At 35.5% G+C, this 27,173-nt stretch overlaps 1 protein-coding gene across 1 annotated transcript in view; it reads right to left on the bottom strand.

The window, feature by feature from the left end:
- Positions 1-1,468: 1,468 nt before the first annotated feature.
- LOC117341314 (low-density lipoprotein receptor-related protein 4-like) overlaps positions 1,469-27,173 on the bottom strand; it is a 28,294-nt gene continuing 2,589 nt past the window's right edge. Inside the window, exons 2-26 of the mRNA XM_033903168.1 lie at positions 26,626-26,711; positions 25,114-25,224; positions 24,193-24,259; positions 23,201-23,357; positions 22,564-22,692; positions 21,851-21,983; positions 20,553-20,706; positions 18,902-18,967; positions 16,303-16,487; positions 14,859-14,940; positions 14,134-14,281; positions 13,416-13,662; positions 13,024-13,165; positions 12,026-12,145; positions 11,048-11,211; positions 9,994-10,084; positions 9,439-9,598; positions 8,647-8,774; positions 8,119-8,281; positions 6,892-6,995; positions 6,301-6,408; positions 5,796-5,981; positions 5,022-5,258; positions 2,732-2,887; positions 1,469-2,255 (exon numbers count right to left, since the gene is read on the bottom strand). Of these exons, the coding sequence (XP_033759059.1) occupies positions 1,927-2,255; positions 2,732-2,887; positions 5,022-5,258; positions 5,796-5,981; positions 6,301-6,408; positions 6,892-6,995; positions 8,119-8,281; positions 8,647-8,774; positions 9,439-9,598; positions 9,994-10,084; positions 11,048-11,211; positions 12,026-12,145; positions 13,024-13,165; positions 13,416-13,662; positions 14,134-14,281; positions 14,859-14,940; positions 16,303-16,487; positions 18,902-18,967; positions 20,553-20,706; positions 21,851-21,983; positions 22,564-22,692; positions 23,201-23,357; positions 24,193-24,259; positions 25,114-25,224; positions 26,626-26,711 (3,653 nt within the window). The 3' untranslated portion in view covers positions 1,469-1,926. The remainder of the gene's footprint in view (positions 2,256-2,731; positions 2,888-5,021; positions 5,259-5,795; positions 5,982-6,300; positions 6,409-6,891; positions 6,996-8,118; positions 8,282-8,646; positions 8,775-9,438; positions 9,599-9,993; positions 10,085-11,047; positions 11,212-12,025; positions 12,146-13,023; positions 13,166-13,415; positions 13,663-14,133; positions 14,282-14,858; positions 14,941-16,302; positions 16,488-18,901; positions 18,968-20,552; positions 20,707-21,850; positions 21,984-22,563; positions 22,693-23,200; positions 23,358-24,192; positions 24,260-25,113; positions 25,225-26,625; positions 26,712-27,173) is intronic.

Here is a 27,173-nt window from a genome sequence, read left to right as displayed (position 1 = left end):
AGCAGATATTACTCACAGGAGAAGACTGCTGTAACGATGTTCTTGGCGCACTTTACTGATTCAGAATAGTCTGACGAAATGTTCATAACACAATCCACTAATTGCTGACTCTGGGTTTGAAGTCCATGATTTTTTCTTTCCAGCGCAGTAACTCGCTGCTGTATTGTCATCGAGGACTTGTCCGTGCTAACGTAAGATATTAACATGCAAACAACGATATGTACAATGCCAGCCATGAAGTTTGTCTGGGAAAGATTCTTCAACAAATGATCTGGGCAAGTGCCTACATACACACGTTACTGCTGAAAAATGGATAGCAGAGAGGATTTTGTAAACAAGGTAGGCATGTTAACGTCTTTACGTGATATACAATATTTTTTTTATATCATCCTCCTGTAATTTATGACAAACATCTGGCCATAGTTTATCCGATACGTAATTACTGTTATTCTGTAATGTAAATACTGGATGTGTGGTATGTATAAAACAGTGTATTAGTGTAACAGTTCTCGGTTTCTCACAATATAAGAAGAAGAATTCCATTGTATAAGGTTCCCTCTGCATGCTTTCTCGTCGAAGGCATCTCAAAATCAAAATAACTGGGGAAAAATGCGCATTTTAGCAACACGATAGCCACTTGGAAGTCTTCAAGAATATACAACGCAGTAATACACATTACGTACAGTCGTCTGGTTAATAGTATTATTTCTAGTGTTCCTATTTAATGAGGTAATCAGCTAATTTGTCATGGAAAGTTTGAATTGTATTATGATGCACTGAAAAGTAGGATAAGAACCAAAGATAGCAAAAAACAAAATTAAAGCATGAAAAAGATTGTATTTCAATGTACATATTTTGTAAATATCCATAGATATTAAAAAAGCAGAAGAAAAAACCTAACACAAACACACAACTAGATCTTAGTTAAAAGAACGATGTGATTCCATGATGTGAACCCCCCCCCCCCCCCCCCCCCCCCCAACACCACCACCAGCACCATTTATTTTTACAACATACAATTAAGTTATGAAGTTGATAACCAGAATCAGCTCTTAACAAACTTATGGTTACCTTTGTTATTGACACCTAAGCATCAGTTTTCCGTAAATAAACATTAATACTTACAATACACTGATGTTTTGAAGGATTGCCTTTCAATTCCGTTGCTTGTATGGTCTAATGAAGGGTAGTGAACTTCGTGAAAATAGTAAATGAATTGTTCCTTAAATGTACTGGCGAGGGGATGTTAAACTTCTGCTAGTTAGAAATTCCCATTACCAGATTTCAAATTCAGGGGACACAGTATTACGTCATTGAGTCACTTTGTAACATTGTTCAATTATCTAGTTATCAGACATGTGAAAATGTTCAAATCATCACGATGTTGATATACATGTACATGTATGCAAATATTGCATCATCAGGACAAAATGCTTGCCCACTTCCCCACATACGAATAACGCAAAGACATCGGTAAAAACTTTAATTTAATATGTACAGCAAAATTGCAACCATGTATACATGTAATAAAAACCCTGATATACGTGTGTTTGTTTGCATTTGGACAGAGTTTCAAGTTCTATATAAAAAGGAGGAAAGGGGGGACTACAAAACACGAAAGCTTATCCTTATGTTTTGAAAAATAAACAATAATATCATAATAACTTCAAAGAAAATGATCAAGAATGGCCTTTCAATTGGAATGGACTGTAATAGGGTAGTTCATGTGTAGCAGACAACAGCGCTTCAATGCACTGAGAGTGCTTGGATGATGGAGTAATTTTCTAGATCTGGTAACAAAAGCTCTTTTTATGACTACTCCGTTTCATCATTGTGTACAGTCAATATATTTTCTTCTTTTAAGATTCTTTGAACGATTTGAATTTAACAATAGAATGGCATTGCTTTTTTCTCCGAAGGAAAACTTTAAGGTTCTACATTAGTCGTTTGAGAACAAAGCGCTTCTATGTCGGCTGTCTCCACATCGCTCAGTTCTTCGTCCCAACCCCACCAGATGATGACCACGCCCCCTCCGGAAATTGCGTAAGACGGCTCTCCACCACGCCCTACTTCTACAGGGATCAGACTATTGCGATAGGCGGAGATTGATCGGCTTGTTCTTGAGTAGCCACCTCCCCCTCCTGATCCACCCTGTCGCGACTCCGACCCGTCGCCGAAATTTTTGCATGTTGTGTCGATGCGGCAGTCACGTCTTGTTCTTGGATTGACAGTACTATAGGCCTCGTCAGGTATTTCTATAAATAAATAACAAAAGACGTGAGAGGGGTGAAATGTGACACTTATCTATAGAGGCGATATGGTAATTGTAAACATTATTGTTTACGCCTCATCTGTAATCCATACCAACAAGATGAAATAGTGTGATGTATAAAATCATGTACCTTAAGAGATGACGTGTTGCACAACTTTTATTGTTTACCTCTCGTCTGTAAGGTATGACAAGAAGATAGCGTGGTGTGTTATACAATATACCATGTATATAACGTTAATGTAACATATATTTTGATAGTAGTCTAAATTATTCCGGAGAAATATTACTAAGCTGATTACTGTTTCCGTTAATATTATTTACGCGAAATAACCGGCTTGGGTCAATTCATCATTAAACACAAAACAAAACACATAGAAATATTCTATAATATAACTTATGAGTATTTTCATCTTCAATCTTTCATTTTCAAATTGGACTGGATATTTTACTTTTGCCTACCTGAGAAACAGCTATGCGAACCGTAGTCGTTGGCACAGAACAAGCTGTGTGTCTTGCTTGGCACATTATTCCATATGGAACCTCCACGAGAACACGTGACATTGGAGTAATTTCCGGCGGAACCAGAGTTCCTTTCGCCCACTCCACCAGCTCCACCTTTCGACACATCAAAAATTAAATTTAGAAATTACTGTAACATTCATTTTTTTTTTAGATTCTTACTCTTTGCTTAATCTCCTACTTAACATATTAGACTTATTAGAACAATATTGTATACTTTATAAATCAAACTGTGCTAATATTTCACGGTTGTCCCACTTGGGCCTAGTTCGTGGGATTTTTTGTTTGTTTTTTTTTTTTTTTGTTTGCAAAATCATAGCGTTCGAAAAGAAATCGCAGCTGGCAATGCAGGGGATGTATTCAGAAATGTAGATATATTAAGACATGGTTTCAAAATAATGACATTCTACATATTAACAGTAGTTTCCTTTATGTAACAGAACTGCTGAATGATTTTCGAATCAAAATAGAAATATCATGCTTTTAAAGAAAGGTGTGATTCAGCATCCCACTGGGGAGTTCATTGGATCTAGACATGTAACAAAGGAGCACTGTGTTATCCAGTCAGGAAATGGTCGTATTCGGCAGTTGAAAGCTCTAGTGAATATTATGGTCAACTGTCAGATCCCTAACATAAGGAATATTGTTCGCATTGTTTATTCAACTTGTAATGTTTTCCGTTCTCCTCTTGCAACATACTTTCCCAGGTATGCTTTGATTACAAACAGTATCCATAAATTGCGAAATTGTCCAAACAGTCTTCAACAACTGGTGATAGTTAGGGTTTGGATAAAAAAAGAGGATAATATGGAAAAATCCAGAGGAAATGTTTCACCAACTAACACTGACTGAGCTCAAAGTCCCCTGCCTGAGCTAGAAGTGCACCTATTCATTTCCCATTTTTTGTTAAGATCGGAGTAGTAGTTTAGGAGGAGTTGTCCGGACAACTATTGCGTGACAGACAGAGACAGACAGACAGACAGACGGACGGAGGCTAAGCCTATAGTTCCCCCGTTTTTCAAACGGCAGGGGACTAATAAGGAAGGTCATGTCATAAACGTCTGAGTATTTGTCAAACAGTGGATAACATGCGATTATGGCTCATAAAGAGAGACAACTTGCCATTAGATTACATATACATGTAAGGTCTCGTCATACAATTTTCAAGGTATTTTTTCCAGGCATTTTCAAGGTAAATACTGCGATGGAGTTTTATTTTACATTTAACCCTTGTCATATATAAAAGACTATAAAAGGTTATTGTCAGTGTGTAGTTTGGACTAGAGTTGTAGGCTGATGTCCATATGCGTCCTTCGTTTATGGTGCCTTATGTATGTAGAAGATGCTCTGAAAAAATGATAGCTGGTCAGACCCTGATTTGACCTAGAGTAATGTAATGCAATGATATATTATGTTTTAAACTGTCTACGGTCCACACAAATAATGTTCGAAATAGCTTAAAATGACGGCAAAAGAACCTGATAAAAATGATGTGTTCTTAACCCAGCTTTCCAGATATTATAGCTACCATATTTCGGCTAAACCATTGACCTACATTGCCTCAGGGGACCATCCAATGACGCTTCTTTCCCTTGGCGATTTGTGTTTCTCGGAAAACTGAGAAATGGACGGTCTGTGATGACGTGGTTGTGTCTTTGGACATAGCACTTTAACTAAATTGCCCTCGATTGCATGTAACATGCCTCCCCTATGTGCTCTGTTAGGTAGCCACCAGCTACTGTAAGTAAGGAGTTTCCGTCTTAACATGGCCCTGACTGTTAACGGAGCGATACATCCGGCGAATGAGCAAAAAAGCAATGTAAAGAGAAAATGCACATATGCATGGCACTGTTTTTGGCCCGGTCACCAGCAAAATGTGTCCTTAGGGGGTCGGCAACTTACATATTTCAAGTCTTGATCCTCATCCATTGACTGGCATTAATGCAAGTTGTATGGTGGTTGATTTTAAAGGATTTTGAATAAAAATTGCGCGGGTGCTTAAATAGGTCACTGTGACCAGGATTTTTCTTTTCTTGAACTTAACATTAAAAGACTTAACGGCAGAAAATTCAAATTTTATAACTGTTAACTGGAATGTTGAAGTAATATAAATTTCAACAATAAACTTTGAAATAGTCACTTCTTGTTTACTTATTTAAGCAATAATCGATCTCTGAAAAACTGACAATGAGAAGAAGCTAAAACTACAAAAATGCAAAATAGGAGATACCTGACAGAGAGGTCCCTCCGCGACCCCCACCTGCTGTAGAGATAAGCGAGGGCACGTTTCCAAACCTTGACCTTTCACCGTTTCCGGTGCTGTCGCCATGGTTAGTAGCCTGGTAACCACCCCCTCCGCCGCCAATCACCAGCACCTTGACTGTATTCATCCATGAATACACATAAAAATTCCCGGATTGAGTGAAGATCGTCCAACCGCCATTTCTTGATCCGTAAATTTTCGTGTCTACAACATATATATTGATGAAATAATATTTGACTGTCCTATTATTCCTAATGTGACTTCAATATGACTTACATGTGACTTCAGTATAACTTATATGTGATTCAATATGACTTACATATGATTTCAATATGACTTAGCTGTGACTTCAATATGACTGACATGTGACTTCAATATGACTGACATTTGACTTCAATATGACTGACATAAGAATTCAATATGACTGACATGAGACTTCAATATAACTTATATGTGACTTCAATATAACTTATATGTGACTTCAAAATGACTGACATGTGACTTCAATATGATACACATGTGACTTCAATATGACTGACATGGGACTTCAATATGACTGACATGGGACTTTAATATGACTAACATAAGAATTCAATATGACTGACATGTGACTTCAATATGACTGACATGTGACTTCATTATTACTTATATGTAGCTTCAATATGACTTACATGTGACTTCAATACGACTTACATGTGACTGCCCTATGACATTAATACTCGAAATAAAAATGATCACTACCTGGTTTACACCTAGGAATATTTGTCCAGTTACTATGTCGACAGATGCTGGTGTCGGACCCTACGATGCTATGGGCGGGCAGACATTGTATCCTGAATGTTGTCCCTCCAGGTACGCGGGAACCTGCTCGCAGATCTGCCACCCGACCAAATATGATGTCTGCGTCGTTTGGTACCGTGCAGATATCTACAGACAAATGGATTGTATTAACTTTGATAATGAAAAGTGTCAACATTTTAATCTTTTTTTCACATCTATTGTTTTCCTAATTTTAGTTACGTTAAGCCCGTACAAATAAAAACGCAATTACAACAAATAACGCGGGATGTCCTATTATTCGTATTAAGATATTTTGTTTATATTCATTTGAGAATTTGAAGACATTAAAATCCAATGTGATGACTCCTGTGGTTTAAGGTCATGATATTAATGTAATTTAACACAAAGACAATACGAATACTGTTTTTACATCCCAAATACTATTTGATCATATGATAGTACACACCATTGTAAGGGAGGTCAATATGACGCGTATTTGAGGTAGGGAGACAGATTGTGAGGCCATATCCGGCTGGTATGCAAGTACCGGAACACGGACTGGAACAGGTTACGTCTATAACGGAATGCAAAATACGCTTTACGCTCATGCAATGCAATTAATATACGTAAGCTTTACAAAGAGTAATTAAGTGTTCTTATTGTTTGTATTTAATACATCTGCTATGCATTTTGAGATAACATTTTTAATTCAAAAATATAAATTCGTAAATCATCTCAAATGAATCACGTGACCCTTGTTTACCTGTATCTTCTTTATTTTCTTGTGTAGAAGAAAATTTTTAACAATACAAAAATATCTATATCAGTATTTCAGCTAGAAGTAAATCTGCAGAATTATTAAACTAGATCAACCGTTATCCGGATCAATAATACCTATAACCAAAAGGACATCGTATAGTTTCTAGGAAGCCATGAGGTACAGTTCATCACAGCGGACAAAGGTAGCATCTACATGTACAACAGGAAATATGCTGCATGTAATATGATTCAGATTTCATCTATCATCCTAGATAATATTACAACCAGTTTCAAGTACCTGGCCATGTCCTCCTTGTCAATCCGAAGTACACGAGACCAGCAGGGTGTACCAACGTTCCCTCTAGCCCTACTTGTGATTCTTCCCTTGTATGTAGATTTAATCTGAAATCACAAAAAAATAGTTCATTTCATTACATTGATAACAAGGATGGATAGTATTGCAATAGCAATACAAAGTCCCCTGCCTGAGCTAAAAGTGAACCTATTCATTTCCCCCCTTTTTTTGAACAATGGGTTTTCGAAAAAAAAAAAAAAATGTTGGATGCACAATTACATGTTATACTGATCATGTATACCAAGTTTCGCTAAGATCGGAGTAATACTTTAGGAGGTAGTTGTCCGGACAACTATTGCGTGACAGACAGACAGACGGACAGACGGGCAGACGAACGGAGGTTAAACCTATAGTCCCACCGTTTTTCAAATGGCAGGGGTCTAATACAATATTTACCAGGGTATTTTTGGAGAGCTATATATTATATACATATATATATATATATATGCTGCAAACTCAAGTGGTCAAATAATAGTGTAGTTTAATATTTTCATGACTAAAGCGACAAAAGTCTTGTTTACACATACTATTTAGAGGTTTTGTATAAATTATGAAAGTCACTGACATTTGTGTGCATTTAATATTTTAGTCAGAACAAACTTAAATCAAAAGTGAATCGAAGCCTATCCCTAATTTCGGACTTGAAGTGTTGATATAGTATGCTGTAAATAATTACCTATCTGTAAACGACTGTGACATATCAAACAATGAGTTTTAATCGTTGTTTGTGTTAAACATAAACATGTTTTCAAACAATATTTCAACCAAATTGATGCATCGCATCCGAAAATGTATATTTTTGTTAATCTGTTTTCAAGCATTTGAAACGTACATTCTCTTTGCGGCATAGTTCTTTGTTCAGGATTTCATGGTTAATGAGCAGGGTGTGTTACCTGTAACACCTGTACCAGCTGGATTTCACAGTTAATTAGGACCTGTAACACCTGTACCAGCTTATATGACGTACATTCTCTATGTGTCAGATGTCACAGTTAAGGAAGAGGGCACTTTACCTGTAACACCTATTAAAAGCTTATATACAACTTAAAATATCTTTGTGTCAGATTTCACAGTTAATGAGAACTTGTTACCTGTAACACCTGTCAACAGCTTATATAACTTACATTCTCTATGTGTCATATTTCAGAGTTAATGAAGGAGGAGTGTTACCTATAAATCATTTTTGTATTTCGTTCTGTCCAATAAAGGTTAGCATCGTCGGCTGTGATAAACTGTAGCTCGTGACCTTCCAGGAACTGTTTGATATCCTGCTGATGACCGTTACCATCAATTCGAACAATTGCCCTCAGGTACTGTTCAATCAGGTAAATACCTGTAGGATTTTAAGCAGAATGGTTTTATGATTCGATAAAACGTGTAATAAATAAATAAATAATTAAAAAAAAAAAATTAGAATAAGAAATAAAAGAACAAAAAAATAAATAACATAAAATATATATTTGAAAAACTAATAAATCTGTGTTGGAATTTTTCGAGTTCAATTTATTGTCTCTTTATAACGTTATATAGCCCGTTTTTCTTAGAATGGATTAAAATCAAGAATATCAGTGTTTGAATATGGGCTTCAAAAATAAATAACAGATATATAAATATTCTTAGCAAACTTCATTCGTTAAATGTTTTGATAATGTTGCTTCTGTATCATTCGTTTTTGATTGCTATTGGGTACGACGATACCTGTATCATGAACGACGATCTTCCCAGGCAACACAAGCCATGGCAGTCCTTCTGTTGAAAGTAGTCCAGTTTGTATATCAATACGCACCAAGTTTGGAGTCGCTCCATACCCGGATGCGTACAAGTATCTAGAGACAAACAAACAAACAAACAAACAAACAAACAAACAAACTAAAACCCAGTAAAATAGGAACAGATTTCTAAAATGTTCAACTGCAAATATTTCCACTTAAGTTAGACTCAATAAACTACCAAGTTCAATCTATTTCATTTGTCCAGGAATTCGACTCGATTAATATCATTCTTCGCGTATGAAAACATTATAGTGCTCAAGCCACCCGTCCGCTTCTGCCCGATCTGTAAGCATACCCAAACATTAAATACCCCAGGCCAATGTGGTGAAAAATCTCACAGGCTTAACTTGCAGGAATGGTTATGAGTCGGAAATAAAATACAAATGAGATCATCAAGGCTTTGGAGGAAGTGAATGGGACTGTTTTGTTAGATCTACATAATAGTCATAATAAAACCTCCATTGGAGGCCTACATTTTCTGGAAATATGAATGAAATTTTCAACAAATGTCTTATTCCCGGTCAAGAATGATGCCTGCTTTTGTATTGGCCTATATTCAGAATGTAAATATCGAACAAAAAACTGAAACAATAATCTTATTTTTAATTTGGTGATATCGCAAATCAAATTAAAGCTTCATAAAAATAGAATGAAATTGAATGCTGGTTTATGACGAAGAAAAATTAATCTGAGCTTTGACTGTGGAAGAAGATTATACCTATTAGTGGGGCTCAAACACAGTCCATAGACACGACTAACAGGGCTGGAAAAGGGCATGGATCGCAGAGTGTTGACATTGAGAGCAATTATACGATCCCTGGAGTAGTCCGCGATAAACAGTAGGCGTGTAGAGACACTCATGGCAATGTCTAAGACATCTACAAAGAAATTTTGTTTACATTTTAATTATCGTCCAACCGTAGAAAACGATTACGAATTATGCTTCTATCAATATGTAGAATGACAAAATACGAACGCTCACAGTGATATTTTCGCCGAAATTATTTACATTTCTATGTGTTATTATTTTTAGATGCATGACAAAAGAAAAAGAAAAAAAAAAAAAAAAAATGTTTGGCCATCATGTTGTAATTTATAGCCTTCACGTCAATATGAATAGACTTTGGTAAATCAAAACCAGTCTGTGAGTTAAATTTGAACATATATTATACTAGATATATTATACTAAAGCCACTTTTAATTCACACCAACCAGCCCGAAGAGCATGTTTTATAAAATCACTATTTCAAATCTGTAACTGTGGAATACTCACACAAATATTGCTCTCCATACACTATTTCCTGGGAATGTCCATTTTTGTGTATCCGACTTACGGTAAACTGCTCAATATCTGACCAATATATCTGTAAAAATAAAAACACATCGTCACTGTCCTATTCTTGCCACGGTCCTAATTTTGAGGACAATAATTTTCCGAAAGGGTGTCATCCTTTAAAAAAAACCTCAAATTATGCTCGTATTTTAAATCACCATAATTAAAGGCAAATATAAGGCTGAATACACTATTGCAGATTATACATATTCACGTAAATGAAACGATGAGAAAAACAATTTTATTTTGGGCGGGGGGTTCATTAATATAAAACATTTTTTTTTGTGCCAAGACGCCCATGGACCTTAAATGCTACCTGAGGTCTGATATATCTTAGCATATTTGACTACTTGGACCTGAAGGTTAAGGTCATCCATTTGAACAAACTTTGCAGCCCTTCATGTCAGCATGCTATATACCCAGTATCATGTCTCTGGGCCTGTTGGTAATTGAGAAGAAGTTAAAAATGTAAATTGTTTACGACGGACGACGCTCGACGAACGGCGCATGACGCCGGACAAAAGGTGATCGCAATTGAATGTATAGGTCACCTTAATACAGGTAACTCAGGAAAGCGGATACCTACCTTCATATTCCTATTGACAGAGAGTTTTCATTTCTCCTTCCAACCTAATTTTTTCTATATCCCCACCAGATAAAATACATGATTGATTAAAAAACAAAACTTGGTTTTCCGTTGTTTTTTTTTTATATCAGTTTGAGGTAACTCATTTAAACTTTGTAAAAGTGCTCCACCGAGTGTAACAAGCATGGTGTTTTGTTTGCAATGCACATTTTTGGCCGAATGGACGTGTGAATGAGGACATTCCTGATAACCTCCGGTACAGAGAAATGTGATTATCAAAAAGCATGTGATCTTGTGTCTTATTTCTATGGAAGGGAAAGTTTAAATCTAGCTAAATATGTCGAATATCGACCAACAACAACTTCATTTACATTTTCATAATGCGAAATTGATCAAACTTGTACTTACATATTTTGCTCTGTCGTCGTATGCAACGGCGTACGGTTGTTTCAGACCGACAGCTGGGACAACTGTATACCGTTCGATAGTGCGTCTCTGGTGGCCATTGTAGTACTGATATATAGCCGGGGCACGTTGATCGACAACCAAAAGGAACGAATTGTCCATCAACTCTACAATGTATTGTAATACTTCAATATAATGCCATTCTGCTGTCATACTCCATCACTACATCAATTTATTGCAGATAATTTGAGATATTCCATTATAATTTTGATTTATATTTTAGAAAATGTAAAATTCTCTTCGTCTGTAGTTATAACTTTGATAAAAGTTTTACAAAATATTATGTTTCCAGTCACTATAGCTTTGATGCAATTGTCTGCATTGTATATTGCTCTTCGCTTTTCATTAAGATTGTGCTATAACTTCCTGAAATGTATAATGCTTTTGCCCTGACATTTGAATTTTAAAACAATTTTTCATAATGCTTAATGCTTTCCGTCGGACTTTTAAACTTTGGTCTAATCATCACAACAACAAAGTTGATACACTTTTTATACAATGAATTTTCTCCCGCCTTTCATCATGTTTTTGATATGGTTTGATACGTTGTAAAATGCTCTTCGCCTGTCAATATATCGAAAAATTAAGATATCATATTTCATCTTTATGCGATAAAACATCAGAATTAAGCAACGTTTGTGACACTATATCTGTTAAAAATCTACTTATAACCTACTGTTTTGTTAATATAACTTAAACTCAAATGAGATACATTTGTGCACGCCATAATTATGATGTCAATGTAAGATATTGTTTACTAGAGGAGTGTAAGAACGTTGAAACATCAATTTTTACGACAGGAACATCACTGTTCACCGGTGGAACATCAACATTTAAGCGTGGTACAACAGTGTTTACGAATGGAACAACTAAATTTAAGGAAGGAACTTCAATATTAAGTGATGAAAAAACAATATTTACGAGTTGAACATCCGTTATCTGTTGAGGTTTCGTGGTAACCAAATCCACAATGACAGCTCCTGGTGGACGGATTAGGGAGACACAACTGGTCACATCCACCATTGGCTTCCATACAGGGACCTGTGTAAAGAGAGGCGTGGATTGGATATTAAACAACTTGCATTCATATAAATAGTGAGTAGCATGGTTCAGAAAGTAAATGTACGTACTTAACGTTCTCTCGAAATTCAATATTGTATATTATACCATTGGTATATTATATATTATAAAGTACTAAATGTTTTTTCCTTTGCACCTTCAAATCCATATTTCGGTATTTCTTTCAGCCTTTTTTTGTGTTTTGGTCGCCTTCTTTAGCGTTACTGGCGAGTCCTAGAACGGAACTGCTGCTAGTATTATTTGAATCGACTGGGATCAACGTATCTAACATTCTTTTGAAAGGTGTTGATGTCAAGTTTGTATATTTCTTGGATATACATTTTCAGTGGTTCTATTTGAAAATTTAACTTTTGAAAAAGACGGACGAGCATTTTTATATAGCCAGGGAAAGCTGGGAAAGCTCACCATCGGCATTCTCAAAATAACGTACAAAAAAATATTGCTGGAATCACATCAAAGTATATGAACAAATAAAAATAGGAATCGGTATCTCAAACGGCTTTTTGAAGAAAAAAAATGTGTTGATGAAGATAAATACATATACTCTTGGCAACAAAACCCATGACAAAGACGAAAAGGTGTACCAAGCTAGGGTTTGTTTAATACTTCACAGGATACCTAGGAGTGCCTCCCGACATCTCCCGTACGTTGACAGATCATATGTATAAAAGATATAACGCACATTATACAAATTGGACTTCAACAAATAGTTGTTCCTTGTTGACCACGAGCACAATACGCAGGTCTAACGAAGTTTTCTTTGACCTCTGGCCACCGTTCAAAACTCTGGTATTTAATTGAATTGTAGATTGCATTAAAGACTTCGTTCTCTAACTTACTTGTGTTTCTAATATTGTCGAAGTGGTACAGTTCCATGTGAATTATGGCGTCATCAGCGACATATCGTGCCGCTAGGGATATTCCAGTTCGAGTATTGACGAGAGTCAAACACCTCGAGTCGTTGCTCACCACCACGTAGTCCTAGCTTAGAATTAGCACGTAAGTATGATTGCCAGTTATATCATTTTATTCGATAAATTTTCTCAAATTTGTTCTTGTTTCTAGTGACATTAGATTTAAAAATGGAATATCAAATTTTCAAAAGACAAGTTACCTCTACAAATTTGTTGCGAAACATAAATAGTCGGTTCAACATCTGTTAAAAGTTATCAATTTTGTTTTTCTTTATTTTTTTGCTTTGTTTTTGAAATTGGAGCGTGATATAATATACCTTTATCATAGCCATAAATGTCACGTGCCAAAATTCCTGTGGAATGATTTCAGGGGGCGCTGTGGTAAGATAGTCAATGGATACGAGTTTTCTGGAATGGAGGTCAAACATAATGAGTCGTTGGGCTGCGCAGTCGATAGTAAGAGCAGCGAATTGCTTGTCGGTGTATCCGATATTAACATGCTCACTCCCGTCAAGGTTAGCTCCCTCTACCAAACCCAAGGACGAGTTCAACCAGAAAATCTTCCTGTAAATAATAGAAATATTTTATGACACTTGCACAATTGTCATTTAACCAATATGTAATTATGTTTTGTTCTTTTAATAACTCCTCTGTTATCTAAGCATTGCTTACGGTATACTTGATACTTCATAGTTTACTTGATAGTTTATAGGATTTATAGAATATGCGTACTTCAGGGTTTAAACCGATGCCCTCAATATTTCAAATCAGCCACACTACACATTGCACTGTAGCACGAAGCTAGAAAGCTACATAAGTACTTCCACATCGGCAATAAGTATGTCCGAAATATCACAGACTATGTGATAGTCCAACTCTTCAATAGTCTGACTACGTTCAAAATTAATATATTTCATATTGATATAACAGCAGTCCAGTATATACTTCATATCTTTTAAATTTAAAATAATTAACAAATTCGATTGTTATAAGGTCAAGGAGTAGTTTATTTTGAGACTTTAGTGTACGGAATACTTATTGCGCGGGTCGACCCGAATGTCATCAGCCCATGCCTGAGATATCAACCACTTCCGGTATTGTCCTTCGTAATTCGCAACAGATATATATTCAGATCCATGTTCTACCCAGAAGATGTTACGGGACATCCAATCCACAGTGATACCTGGCAAAGGATGCAAATTGAAAAACAGAAAACTTCAATAAAGATAAGGATTGAGAGAACAAGTAACAGAATAATGTAACACACTTGTATAATTTCACCATTTTTTGTAAATTCATTTATCAAATATTGTATCTATTGTCGAAAGTATATTGAATGATATCGCTATTTCTGATGTTGCTTGAAATTTCAAGGCCAAACCACTCACCCAATTTAAATTATAGCTATATGTTTTGTTAGGCATGAAATGCGTAGCGGATTCTTACAGTAGTGTGCAAACAAAATTTGTTTCATACCCCGATGAAACTAAAAAAATTACATCAACGCTTATAATTAATTTTTCAAAATGATTTTCAGATTTAAAAGCTTTTTCTCAAATCAATACACAACGTCAATTGTCGTATTGTGATGTAACATTTTTCGCGCCATTCTCAGAATTTCTTTCATAGAAATGAAAAGAATTTTTCGACCAATCACATTTGAGTATTTACCATGAAAACAAAGAAAAATTAATTATTCGCAAATATATATATTCACATAATATTTCTCAAATGCATACTAGTTGTATACTCATACTTACATTTTACTGTCGCTGCTACCATTATGAGGTCTCGTGACATCCAATTTCCTGTCCGAGCATGCTGGGTAATTTCTATTATAGACTGAGGTTAAACAATAACCCAACCATTAGGGGTTTCGTAACAAACACATATCTCAAGTTCAACGTCTTAATCAATAGTAAGGTGACTATACCATGAATCCCGAAGTCAATAGGTCAGCTCACGGCATTGCATTGCTTTCGAATTGAAAAGTTCCAAATTGATACTCAAAATATGAACGTCCAATAAAATAATGTTATCGAAATCAACCGGATATTGACATAAGAATAATCGAATATATTGACAAGAGAGCGAGAAAGTTTTACATCATAGAAAAAAAGTAAGTTAGATAATGATGAAGATCTCTAACATTTCCTATTAATCAAAACATAACGAACCTATGTATGCCATTTGTACAATCCTTCATTAAGCTGCTTCTTTTAATTTTTGCGTTTTTCTAGCCGTCGGATTGAAGGTGTACTTGAATGAGCGTTTGTGTACATTTGTATGTATTTATGTATGTATGCATATTTGAACATACATGTATGAGCATGTAAGCGCGTCATCATTATAGGTTTTGGCTAGTTTTCTTTGGTGGATAGTCATATTCGCCTGGCTCTGAGTCCAAATTTAAAACATCGTCTTGTAAAATTATCTGGTGATCGATATTCAATGTTAAGGCAATATCGCAAAAATAGTTATTTAACAATTCAAATCAAAGAGGGAATTATGGTCGGTTTTGAGAATTTACGCAACAAAAAATGCATCTCCTTTGCTAAAACTTTCAATGCTTATTTCATATGTTGGTAAAAATCACTATATGCATATGCGAGGGCCCTAAACATTCATTGCTATAACCATTACTGTGATACTCAAAAAATGCTCCAAATTTTTCGTTCTGTATCAGATTTTATTTTGTTGACGCTTTATTCGGTCGTTTTGCAAAAACTTGTCAATAAATCTGAATTACAAAAAAAAAAAAAAAACAACAAAAAAAAAACAAACAAAAAAACAAAAAGCAAAAAAAAAGAACCCAACTTTAATTTAAATCCCGTGTATATCGTATGACTGATGGATCGTTTGCTGAATTGAACATTGGATCATAATTAATTCATCAAAATCTGGTGACATGGAAAACAATTTATTTAGCCTGTTATTGTGCGACTGTTGATATATATTTCTGCACCGATGATAAAACAGCAATATTACTATATCTTACAAACAGATTCAAGAAAAAATAAAATGTTTACATAAATATTTATTCCAAAAACATATTGGCCCATGTCTCATGGATAAACATATTCCAGACACATTATCGCATGTTCGATCACTTGAAACGATTCCATGACCACGTCGAAATAAGCTTACGTCATTTTCTGTTTTACATGGACTCTGAGACTCTAAGACTGGAGCTTTGTCACCTACCTCGCTTTCATGGCTATAAGCAAATATCTTCTCATTGACTGAGTCAGTGGTAAAAACCGAAAGATTGGTCCCGTAAACTAGGGTCGCGTGGGGAGTCTGTGACGTGGTGAGTGGGTATCCCTCCATACGATATAACCCTCTTGACGTCGTGAAGAATACGTAACCATGGGAACTATATTCAGATTCTGAAACAGAATGCGTAGCAATCATGGTACAATTGTCGCTTTATATTTTGTGATCGATATTCAATGTTAAGGCAATATCGCAAAAATAGTTATTTAACAATTCAAATCAAAGAGGGAATTATGGTCGGTTTTGAGAATTTACGCAACAAAAAATGCATCTCCTTTGCTAAAACTTTTAATTACACCACAACAAATTGAACACTCTAAAATCTCCAATCACAGCCGACTCAAGTTAGTGCTCATCAACTTTTAACCTAAGAATTTAATATGAACGACATGACCAAGAAATGATGCTAAATATCAGTATAAATGTATTTTTTCATCTTCAACAGTTTCGTGTGTTCTGTTCTCTACTTTCTTCTATTTTTTTCTGCAGATATATTGTGACACTTTATCTAATGAGTAAGGGGTGCATATCATACACATGTGCTGTCTTTTCCCGTGGCACTAAGAGCACCATACATTTATTTCGTCTCTCTAGGACTGGTCAGTGATACTAGCTTCATAATGCATCGGCTTCGTCTTTCTTCGTCTCGTTTAAGTGATGGTATGGCCATCTTACAGCGGTTTCGCCTTTCCAGGACTCGTTTCAGTTCTTAAAATTTGTTATCTTTCTAGGGCTTATCAGTTATGTCAGGGGCAACATGCAACAGTTTCGCCTTTCTAGGCTTCATTACAGTTCTTACAACTCTTTCGCCTTCCTAAAACTCGTTTCAGTTCTTACAACTGTTTAGACTTTCTAGGACGCGTGTCAGTTATGCGTTGGTCAAAAGTTCCAGAACGGATATTATATAACTTAATATGAATGACAAAATGGAAGAGGATATGCACTTGAATGCATGTAATTCAGGATAAATGATTACGGATATTAGATAATTTAGCAATACGAATATGTGTGAATATTGTAAGAATTATTCACCAGGAATAGAAAGTTACGAACTGGATAAATGGAAATCCTGGGGCTGAAAATTCCCCGATTAAATTTTTCTCAAAGCAAGCTAACAATTCATACAAACGAAACAAATAAAGTGAAGATTTAAGTATAATAATAATAATAATTTGAGACTCATTTATATCACTATCTCAAAGTTATATCAAAGCGGCTGAACATTATTATCAGTGGTTATTTCGTCCTTATCAACTAGCCAACACCTTAACGCCATAGGGAGAACACACCCGGAGCTGCCATATTGTCGCTTACAGATTAATATGTACGACATGTCTCACTCTACCTCATACTCATTCAAATGGGTATTCCGTCGTTGAAATGAGTTGATGCTATAACAATAAACGGAAACGGGATTGTTGTATTTTTCTCAATCAGTTAAGGTTATAAACTTTACAGTAGTACAGCACTCAGAGTCCGAAGATAACAGTTTCTTCAAAATTAAAGCTTTTGAAAATGTAACTTCGACCCGAAGCGCGGGAGTTAATCGCCGCCAACAACTATCAATACGAGCATTCGAAGACAAGTCCACGAACAAATACGAAAATGACGGACGCGACTCTCCGAGGTTGTGATTAGCTAATTGGTCACTGTAATCGGACACGACAAAATAGCAAATGTCATAAAAGTCGTATAAATACCGACAACCAGATGAAAAGATGGAAGAGGGCGAAAGAGGTCCGCGAAAGAGGTCCCGCAAGGGGTCTCGACAGCGCGACATGTTCGTAATAAAGTTATGCACGAAGTTACACTTGCTACTGCGCTGACAATACAATAAATTTTTTACAAATATATTGTGAATTTGTCTGATCTTGGTACTTAATTCGTAGCAAATTCCTTCATTCATATGCATGCCACTCATTTTTGTTTACAAGACAAGCGTGTGCCCTGTGATGCTGAAATTTATGCGACATTACGCACGAGTAAATCCATTTTTGTGAATAATATTTTTAATGCTTTTGATATTCTTTACTTATTTAATATCTATACATGTTACCATAACATAAGTAATTGAAGAAAAAACGATCTTTAATTGGAATTTATCCTCACTCGCCATGTGTAATTTGTTTACGGCTGTGTTTGATGTCACGTGACATCTTAATGAAGCAGACTAGGCATGGCGGAATATTCCAATGTTGATGCACAGCGTCAGAGTTTTGCGGATTTTCTAAACAAATGTGATATTTATTCAATCAAAGTTAGTCACAAATATGCGTGTAAGTTTATTTATAAATCTGATACATTATTGTGCAATTCATATCAGCCGTTCGACTGGAACACAATCAACTGGGTGAATTATCTTGTTCGATGAAACACCATGCCCGACTCGAATTGGCGAACCTTCATTCACGTTGCCCCGCGTCTTTCAGCTATACCGTCGTGTATTCAATACGAATTCATTAATATATTTAATATAAACAAATTACGAGATTATATATTTTAATGTTTATATCAGTTGTGAACTTACCGCATTCCCTCGTGCGGGCACCATTCCTATACAATGAGTGAAGATGACAGAAACAATCAACGCATTCTGAAAAATTGATTGACAACCTGAATTATAGTAGAAGTTCCACATCTCCAACAAAGATCAATGTCACAGGTGCAATTTAATTAATTGAAATAATTAATTGATATAAGATTGTGAATTGTCTATACACGTAGCATGTACTTGTCAGTGCTGTGTTGTAATGTGGAAAGTACCCTGTGTAAATTAGTAACGTAGTGTCATGTACGTGTAGTCCATACTGTGTATGTCCATATTTGGTGGTGTTTACGACTTATATGTAAATTAGGGTATGAAAGTGTAAGAAATCGTGCAAGAGTGAGAGCGAGAATAGTAAAACCGATGAGTTAGGGTAGAACGCCGCATTAGCCGTTCATAGGTCGGTAGGACATATCCTCTGGGGTCCGGTGACCAATTATGTAACAGACATGTGTACAGACTTGCCGTTTTACAAGACATAACAGTCTTGGAAGGTATGTTATCCTGACAAATATAATAGAATGACTAATAATTATAACTTTATTTAATAGATAGAATTATTACAGTCAGTTAATATTTTGTCGAGAAATGTAGGCTACGTATGTATATCATACTTATACAGGCTATTTTGTGTTTCAGGGGTTTTCTTTTGTATCAAGTTATGTCCTAATCTCCGGTAATAAAATATAGAAAGAACCAGCAGGAGTGTGCTCGTTTTCTTTCCTGTGACATCAATCACGATCTTTCAAAAATGAAAGTAGGCTGATGTAAATTGTTACAAATTTATATACATGATGCCCATTAAAACGCTCATTTTTTTAAAAAATAAAATAAAATAACTAATTTAACGCGTTCCTAAGAAATTATTTTGTAATGCTTCTTTAGCATGTGGATTCTGGTCTGATAGGTTTCAGTTTTTGAAACCATCTGATCATTCTTTATCATTTGCTGGTGTTTATTGTATATATTTCTACAGGCGAGTTACTTTAAGGATTAACATCAATTATTTTTTCTCTTATACAGTCATAACAGAAAAAACTGGAGTGTACTCTAAATAAACCGCGAAGCGGTTTATGAAGAGAGTACACTCCAGTTTTTTATGTTATGACTGTATAACAGAAAAAATAATTAATGTTAATTCTTATAATTTAATTTCGTCTTATACACACCAAGATATTTCACTTTCTTTGGCGAACTCTTTTCTGTGATAAATTATTACGCAAAGTCATCAGCCAATCAAAAATGACGTTACATTTCGCAACGTCAAAAATTTTGTTATGGAGGTATAACAAAATTATTTCAGCCAATGAAAATGCGTGTTTCATACAAAATTAAATTATTTTCGTATATTTGTTTGTGATAAGCAGTGTATATGATATCGGAGATCTTAAACAGAACGATGGTTAATATGAAAATACAAGTTTACATGGAGGTCATCTAAAAAGTAAAAATAAAATAAAATCCGGTGTTCCGAAAGCGTAACTTATCAATGACACCCGCCACACACGACGAGGTCAGATCCGGGTTACTTCACATTATTGAAATAAAAGGTAGGTTTGATACTTTAAAGATGATACACCCAAAGCTATACATGTTCAATATTAAGCCAGTGGTATCAAGCTAACCAACCTACCTGCTTCCATACCCTGAAATTGGGGCTGCTCCCTTACAACGGCAATGTCTTTGAAGGATGTTAAGAAAGATCGCAGTTGCTGGTTTTCTGCCCCAAGTCCCCAAGAAAGAGCCCCAGCCCTGTTATGGTCGCTCCAGGACAGTAACAAGCGGCCCTAGGAGGTGAAAATTACGGTAGCTGATTTGTGCCATTTCGTTCTTGGGTCTTTTCACCCCGAAACAAATGAAAATTAACAAAACTAATATTTCGTCTTTCGCCACGAAAAGAAGAAATAAATGCACGCAAATTAGCGACTTTAATTCGGGTTCATTATTTTCGTCTTTTCGCCTTTGCGACTTTCCGCCCCAAAAAGACGAAAATGAACAAACTTTGATTTTCGTCTTTCTAAAAGGGGGCGAAAAGTCGAAAAGACGAACATTAAAGTTTATTTAGTTTTGGCTTTTCGGGACGAATATACGAAAAGACGAAATGGCACAAATCAGCCACAGTAGAAAACAGCAAAACATTCAAATGATTTAAAGACATAACACAATCAAGTGCCACAACGTTTTGCACCGTGTCCCAGAGAAAGGTTATATCTCGTGTATTGTCTGTTCAAGACAATAATAAACCGCTGTAGAAGTGAAAACAGCAAAAATATGAACTTATTTGTCAACTTTATTTATTTATATAAACTTGTAATAATCACGCTTGTTGGCCCGGATAGAAGTGTGCGAAAAGTCCTGCTGTCGGAGAAAACCGAAGTTCTCGAGAAAAATCAGCGGGCTGCAGTTAGCAGCGGATTCGTTATTTGTTATTGGGGATTGGAATAACGAATCCGCTAGCAGCGGATTGGGGATTCAGTTTCGTATGTCCAAATTGTATTTTTATACCCCCGCCATGAACTGCTGGGAAGCTGATTCGTTATTAGAATCCCCAATATTATATTATAAGAAGAATACTTATATGTAACTAGATCCCCAATCGACTGCTGCAGCGGATTCGCTATTTGAATCCCAACGTCAAAATGTCAATAAAAAAACATTTAAACATAAACAACTTAATCCCCAATCCGCTGCTGGCGATTAGTTATTCGAATTCCTAATCCGCTGCTGGCAACCAAATAGTAAGAAATAGTTGAATTGAATATTTTCGTTATTTTATCGTCGATTAATACGTATCGATGTCTTAAAAGTCGTTGTGAATGTCGTAGAAGATAGATCTGTGAGAAGACTATATGTATCTGTGATATTTACCTGATAGCAATCAAAAACTAGAAACCATACTACAAAAAACTTACTCCAAGCCATAGTGCTTACCTGATAGACTACCAGACTGCTCCAAACAAACGAGGCTGTCGACATGCCTATGTCTATACTGATTACGTGGCGACGTTCTCCTTCAGTGTCACATGACTCAATAGAGTTATCGCCCTTGTTTATCCAGAATAATCTGTTAATTTCATCAAAATGACATTTTACTGTCAAATCATCCCTAATTTGCAGTATCCCCAGGCATGTTAAGGTATTGACAACATAATTTTGATAACTGTGTATTGTCATGTGATTGTCATGTGATAATTTGATTAACCAAAGACAAAGCTAAAAAAGAAACATTGTATTTATAATGAATGACGACATGTAGAAAAGATATTAACTGATCGAAGACGTTCTATGTAAATTCATATTACTAGAAACAAGTTGCGATGCGATAAATAACAGTTTCTTATTTTTCCAAAACATACCTAATGCCGGGTCATTGTCTATTGGCATTATGGCGGGAATTCTTTGAATGAATAAGGGACAAAGTATTTGTTGATATGTATGACGTAGACAAATATCGCCTGACTATTGTATTCAACATAGAAGTTTGGATAATTACATTTGTGTGTTCTCAGTTTTTTTTCAGTTTTTTTTCATATGAATGAATGGAAATAACTAAATAGATAAACGAATGAATAAATAAATGTCAACAGGGAAATAAATAATCAGATAAATAAATAGATAAATATATAGATAAATAAATAATATACCTGTTACCAGCCCTGTCTATTGTCAACATATAAGGTGTTCCTCCGCTTATTATCGTTCGCCGTTCTCGCCCTGTCAGAGTGGATCGTTCAACTGTTGGCGATGTGCCAAAATCGGTCCAAAACAATAAACTAAAAAAGGCGGGGGAATGACAATCAAGGTATCAGGTAAATTAACGTCAAATATATATATTAATATTATATTGTAATGGATACAAAATACATTTGTATGAAAATTGGTTTATTCATACTAGAAGAAAGGTAAAAGATACATAACTTGTGATGGGAATAACTATTTTGGGACATCAACATCGACATTATATAGCTTTTCGCCGATATAAATTAATTCCGTTGTATCTTGTGACTTCTGGATGTACAACTCTGCCCCCTAGTATATCCTCTGATATACTGACGATCACGAGACTTAGCTAGGTTTCTGAGGTAAAACTATACTACCTTGTTTAACCACTAATATATAGGCGGTCATATAACTTACCCGGCTGCCGGATGCATTACTAAACCACTTGAAATATTAACTTACATTTTGTATATATTGGCGATCACGTGACCTACCTAGCTATCTCATGTCTGACATACTACCATGACTGCCCATTGCTATATCGACGGCCAGGTAACTTACCCGGCTTCCGGATGTACAGCTAAACCACTCGGTTTATCCACTAATGTGTCAACGATCACAAAGTGTTGGGTCAAGTTTGAGATCCGTGCCATCATGATGGCGTTATAGTCGGGGTCAGTCCAGAAAACGAGACCTCTAACATCATCCACGTCCATTCCTTAGAGACAGTGTCAAAACAACAAGTTAAAACGAGATAACTCGTAAAATGTCCTCGTTCACGTTACTTCACCATTGTGTTTTATATTTTGTAACGTATTTAGGGAAAGAGTAAACAAAATTCGGTCAAGCAACAGTTCCTAAAATAAGATTATTTATTTCATATTTACCAATGAATTATCGAGAATTATTCATTCAGAATGAGCGAGTGTAAACATATTACTTTTCTGATATTTTTCACTAATGAAAAATATAACTTTTTGTTATTTGACCAATCAAATCACGGCTTACAAGCGACAATGGGAGAATTTTAAAGCTGCCTCGTTAAAGTTTGCGATAAAACATGTAGTAAACAAAATATCTAACAGTATCTTCAGTAATACCAGAAATATTTTGCTCGTATGGCTATTATTTTGACATTTTTCAATATAAAAATCTTTCCCCTACTCGTAATATATATTTGGAATAACTGAAGAGAAAGTGTAGATATCCTTCTATTCGAAACCGACAGAATAACGAGTTATATACGGTATGATTCCCGACCTCAAATTATTTTATATGCAGAGCAATATCATATAGCCATTTGTTTTCCAAAATAACTTTCAAATATGGACACGGCGGGTATAGGCCAACAGGTATTGCTTTGCATACGTACCAAATAACAATATACAAAATATAAACAAAGAAAAATGAGATTTTCGAGTTTATCCGAAAATCTGCAGAGTGCTATGAATGTAAATATGTCGCACAAACAAGTCATTCGGAATGTTTTAATGGGGGTATGCAAGCCTAATATACTGGACGTTCAGAATGCTTCTTTTGAAGCACCTACCCACCATTGACTGTTCCAAATGTCTCCGCACACACAGGTTGATACCATAAATCGTTGTTGTATGCTATTTTCTGTAAAATAGAATGGCGAATATAGAAACCAAAAATTGTTTTCAAATTACGTTTGAGCAATTTTAAAACATGAAATAAGATAAAACGCATCTTGTGGGACTATTTAGAAAATACTATATTTGTCTGATTAATCCATAGCTTTGTTTTAATATTTTAACAAAAAAAAAAAAAAAAACCCATTAATTGGTAATCAGTTAAAATAATTAATGATGTATATCGTCAACCAATAACATTGTGTTCTGTTATTACGACTTAAATGTTTCACTTTGATAGAGTCAAAGTCAGTAGATTCATGACAAAAATTTGAAATACTCCAATTATTTGAGGAAACCGAATCTAATTATAAAGAATCTTAACTATCGGAGTTTAAGTATCCATCGACTTCCAGATAACAAAGATTGGCTGTAATGTACATACTATTTGATATAGTTTCATTAAAATTAAATCATACTTTATAACGTTGTAAAAAAAAAAACCTAGTCAAATTGCAATATGTTAATGTGATATATTTGCCAATAATTCACACATACATTTTGTATGTCTCGATACGATCTTATTTGGATATACTAGATTTGCTTGTACGATATACAGTTAGACGTAAATCTATATACTTAGTTTTCCCGTGGAATCGACCTCGGCTTTCACCTTGAGAACATGACATTAACTGAATTTGACTTAAATTCACACGGTGTTTACGATAAGCCTGGGGACGCTTACCTTTCCGAGGAACGTGGTCTATCTTGTACTATGGAGAGGTTATCTTTATAAACTGATGTCTTATTTAAAACTTTTGGTCATATTTTGGACTCGTTTTCTCAATATCGAAATAGAGATACGGATCGCTTTATACTTACGCAGATAGCTTTGTAACGTTTATCATATACGACAAAAGTCTGGCCGAGCGGGAACACAGACAGTGAGCTGAACCTCCGATTGTGATACTCCGCTAGATGTGTCGTTGTGTCCTATGTCAAAACAATGTGAACAATAATTAAATGTGAGAATTCAAAACTCAGTTTTAAAGATAGAATATTCGTTTCATTTCAGTTGAATCAAAGTGTTATGATGCTTGGAATATGCTCGGTTTTCATTTCCAAACTTGCTTTTGTGATGCGCATTTAGAGGCAATATTTTGCTGGGGACAAACAAATTAATATCCAATGACCAAAAAGACAAATAAAGGGTCAATTTTTTAGCAGCACCGAGGACATGGTATGGTATGCGAACGTTATCAGGGCAATACGAAGACAAGAGGAATGAAATACAAACAAAACATAAAATAGGTAGGAAACAAGTCTTTGGAGAGGGATATCAGGTCAATTTGATATATCCAATGTCCCTAAATAGACACCCTTTTAGTCATTAAATCGTTCCATACCTTCAAAACTAAAACACTGACAGGTAAGAAAGGACCCCGTCTTGTGACAGTATATCCCCCAAATCATCTAAAAACACCTTCTGCCCATATAGCGTAGCTTGATGTTTGACCTCCCACATCAAGAGCAGAGCCATATACAGAGAATCACTTGGTCTTTTAACTTTGGACTCAAATGACATTGACCTTTAATCCAGTGAGGGGCACCGATAGCTGATATCAGTTGGTTAGATTGTTTGTCACATAACCTCAAATGAAGACTCAGGTGAGTGGTTCGTCACTCCCTATCCATTTTTTCCTCGGGAAACTAAAAACAGACACTTCAGAAAGACACTTAATCCTAGTTGTTCTTGTTGAAATGCGACAGACCTCCTCTATGTTGTATAATGATGTAGCTACTATCTTCTACAATGAGTCCCTGCCTCAACATAAGATTCCCGTCGTGATAAACCTAACAAACTAGCTTAACTCCTTGACATTTATGATTCAAATCAAGTTTGCTCCATAAAGCCATCACTGAACAATAATATATATTATAATTTGCTGACATTGACCCACTGTGCTTGACTTTTGATAACTTTATTTCTTGATTAATTCTGACTTTTTTCATGCTTCAGTGTCGTAACAAAATGTTCATTAGTGAAAAGATGCAAAAATTTTGTTTCTTTTAAAAGGTAAGATCGAAATAAGTAGATAATACAGTTACAGTCTATGTTCGTATTGGTTCAATTATCTCATATCAACCGAGTGGTATCAGATTACACGTTTTGGGGGCGAGGAAGCCGAATTCTACACGGACACGTCTCCCGCACCCACGGGACTCAATTCGGCTGCGACCGTGCAGCATTCTTTCCAAACAGCAACCGATTTTTAAAACATACATAGTATAATTGTTTTACGGTATCGGCTTTCTCTACTTCTTAAGCTAATTCCAATATCTTTACCGTTAAATGACAATGAAATGTAGACATATTGTCGCCTTAAAACTCACCATGTTGGAGTCAAACTTGCTGAACACTGTACTGTACGTTCCGTAGTCCATCAGTATGAGACCAGGTGAGATAAACGGGTTTTCGCCTGTAATATAATATAATCGATATTATACCAAGAGAACTAATTCGGTGATCACCTGGAACACATCAAAATCGACAGCAGAACAACGAAGATGAATAAGATAATGGTTGCTATATCATTGTCGACATTTGATCATATTTCGTCAAATTAGATTCGGGCGTAGTCTTTCGTCAAACCTGAACAAATCAGAAAAAGGAAGATAGATCGCTTTCGGCTATCGTATATCCCCATCCTCATGAGAAAAAACCGAGACGGATAACACACCACCTTCAATATAATCGATAGGTACAACACTAGGGCAATGGACTACCTTCTGTATCTTTACCCAATTTGTATGATTAAAGGAGGAAATAAATGAAAGAAATATCATGTTTTAAATAAAACTGTAATAGTGACAATATCCAAATTATGTAACAATAAACGAAGACATCAAACAACAGAGTTCTTACTTACAGTGATTGTAAT

The sequence above is a fragment of the Pecten maximus genome, chromosome 13, assembly GCF_902652985.1.
Source record: "Pecten maximus chromosome 13, xPecMax1.1, whole genome shotgun sequence".
NCBI lineage: Eukaryota > Metazoa > Mollusca > Bivalvia > Pectinida > Pectinidae > Pecten > Pecten maximus.
Note: the sequence above shows the minus strand (reverse complement) of the source record. Positions and strands in the feature narration are given on the sequence as shown.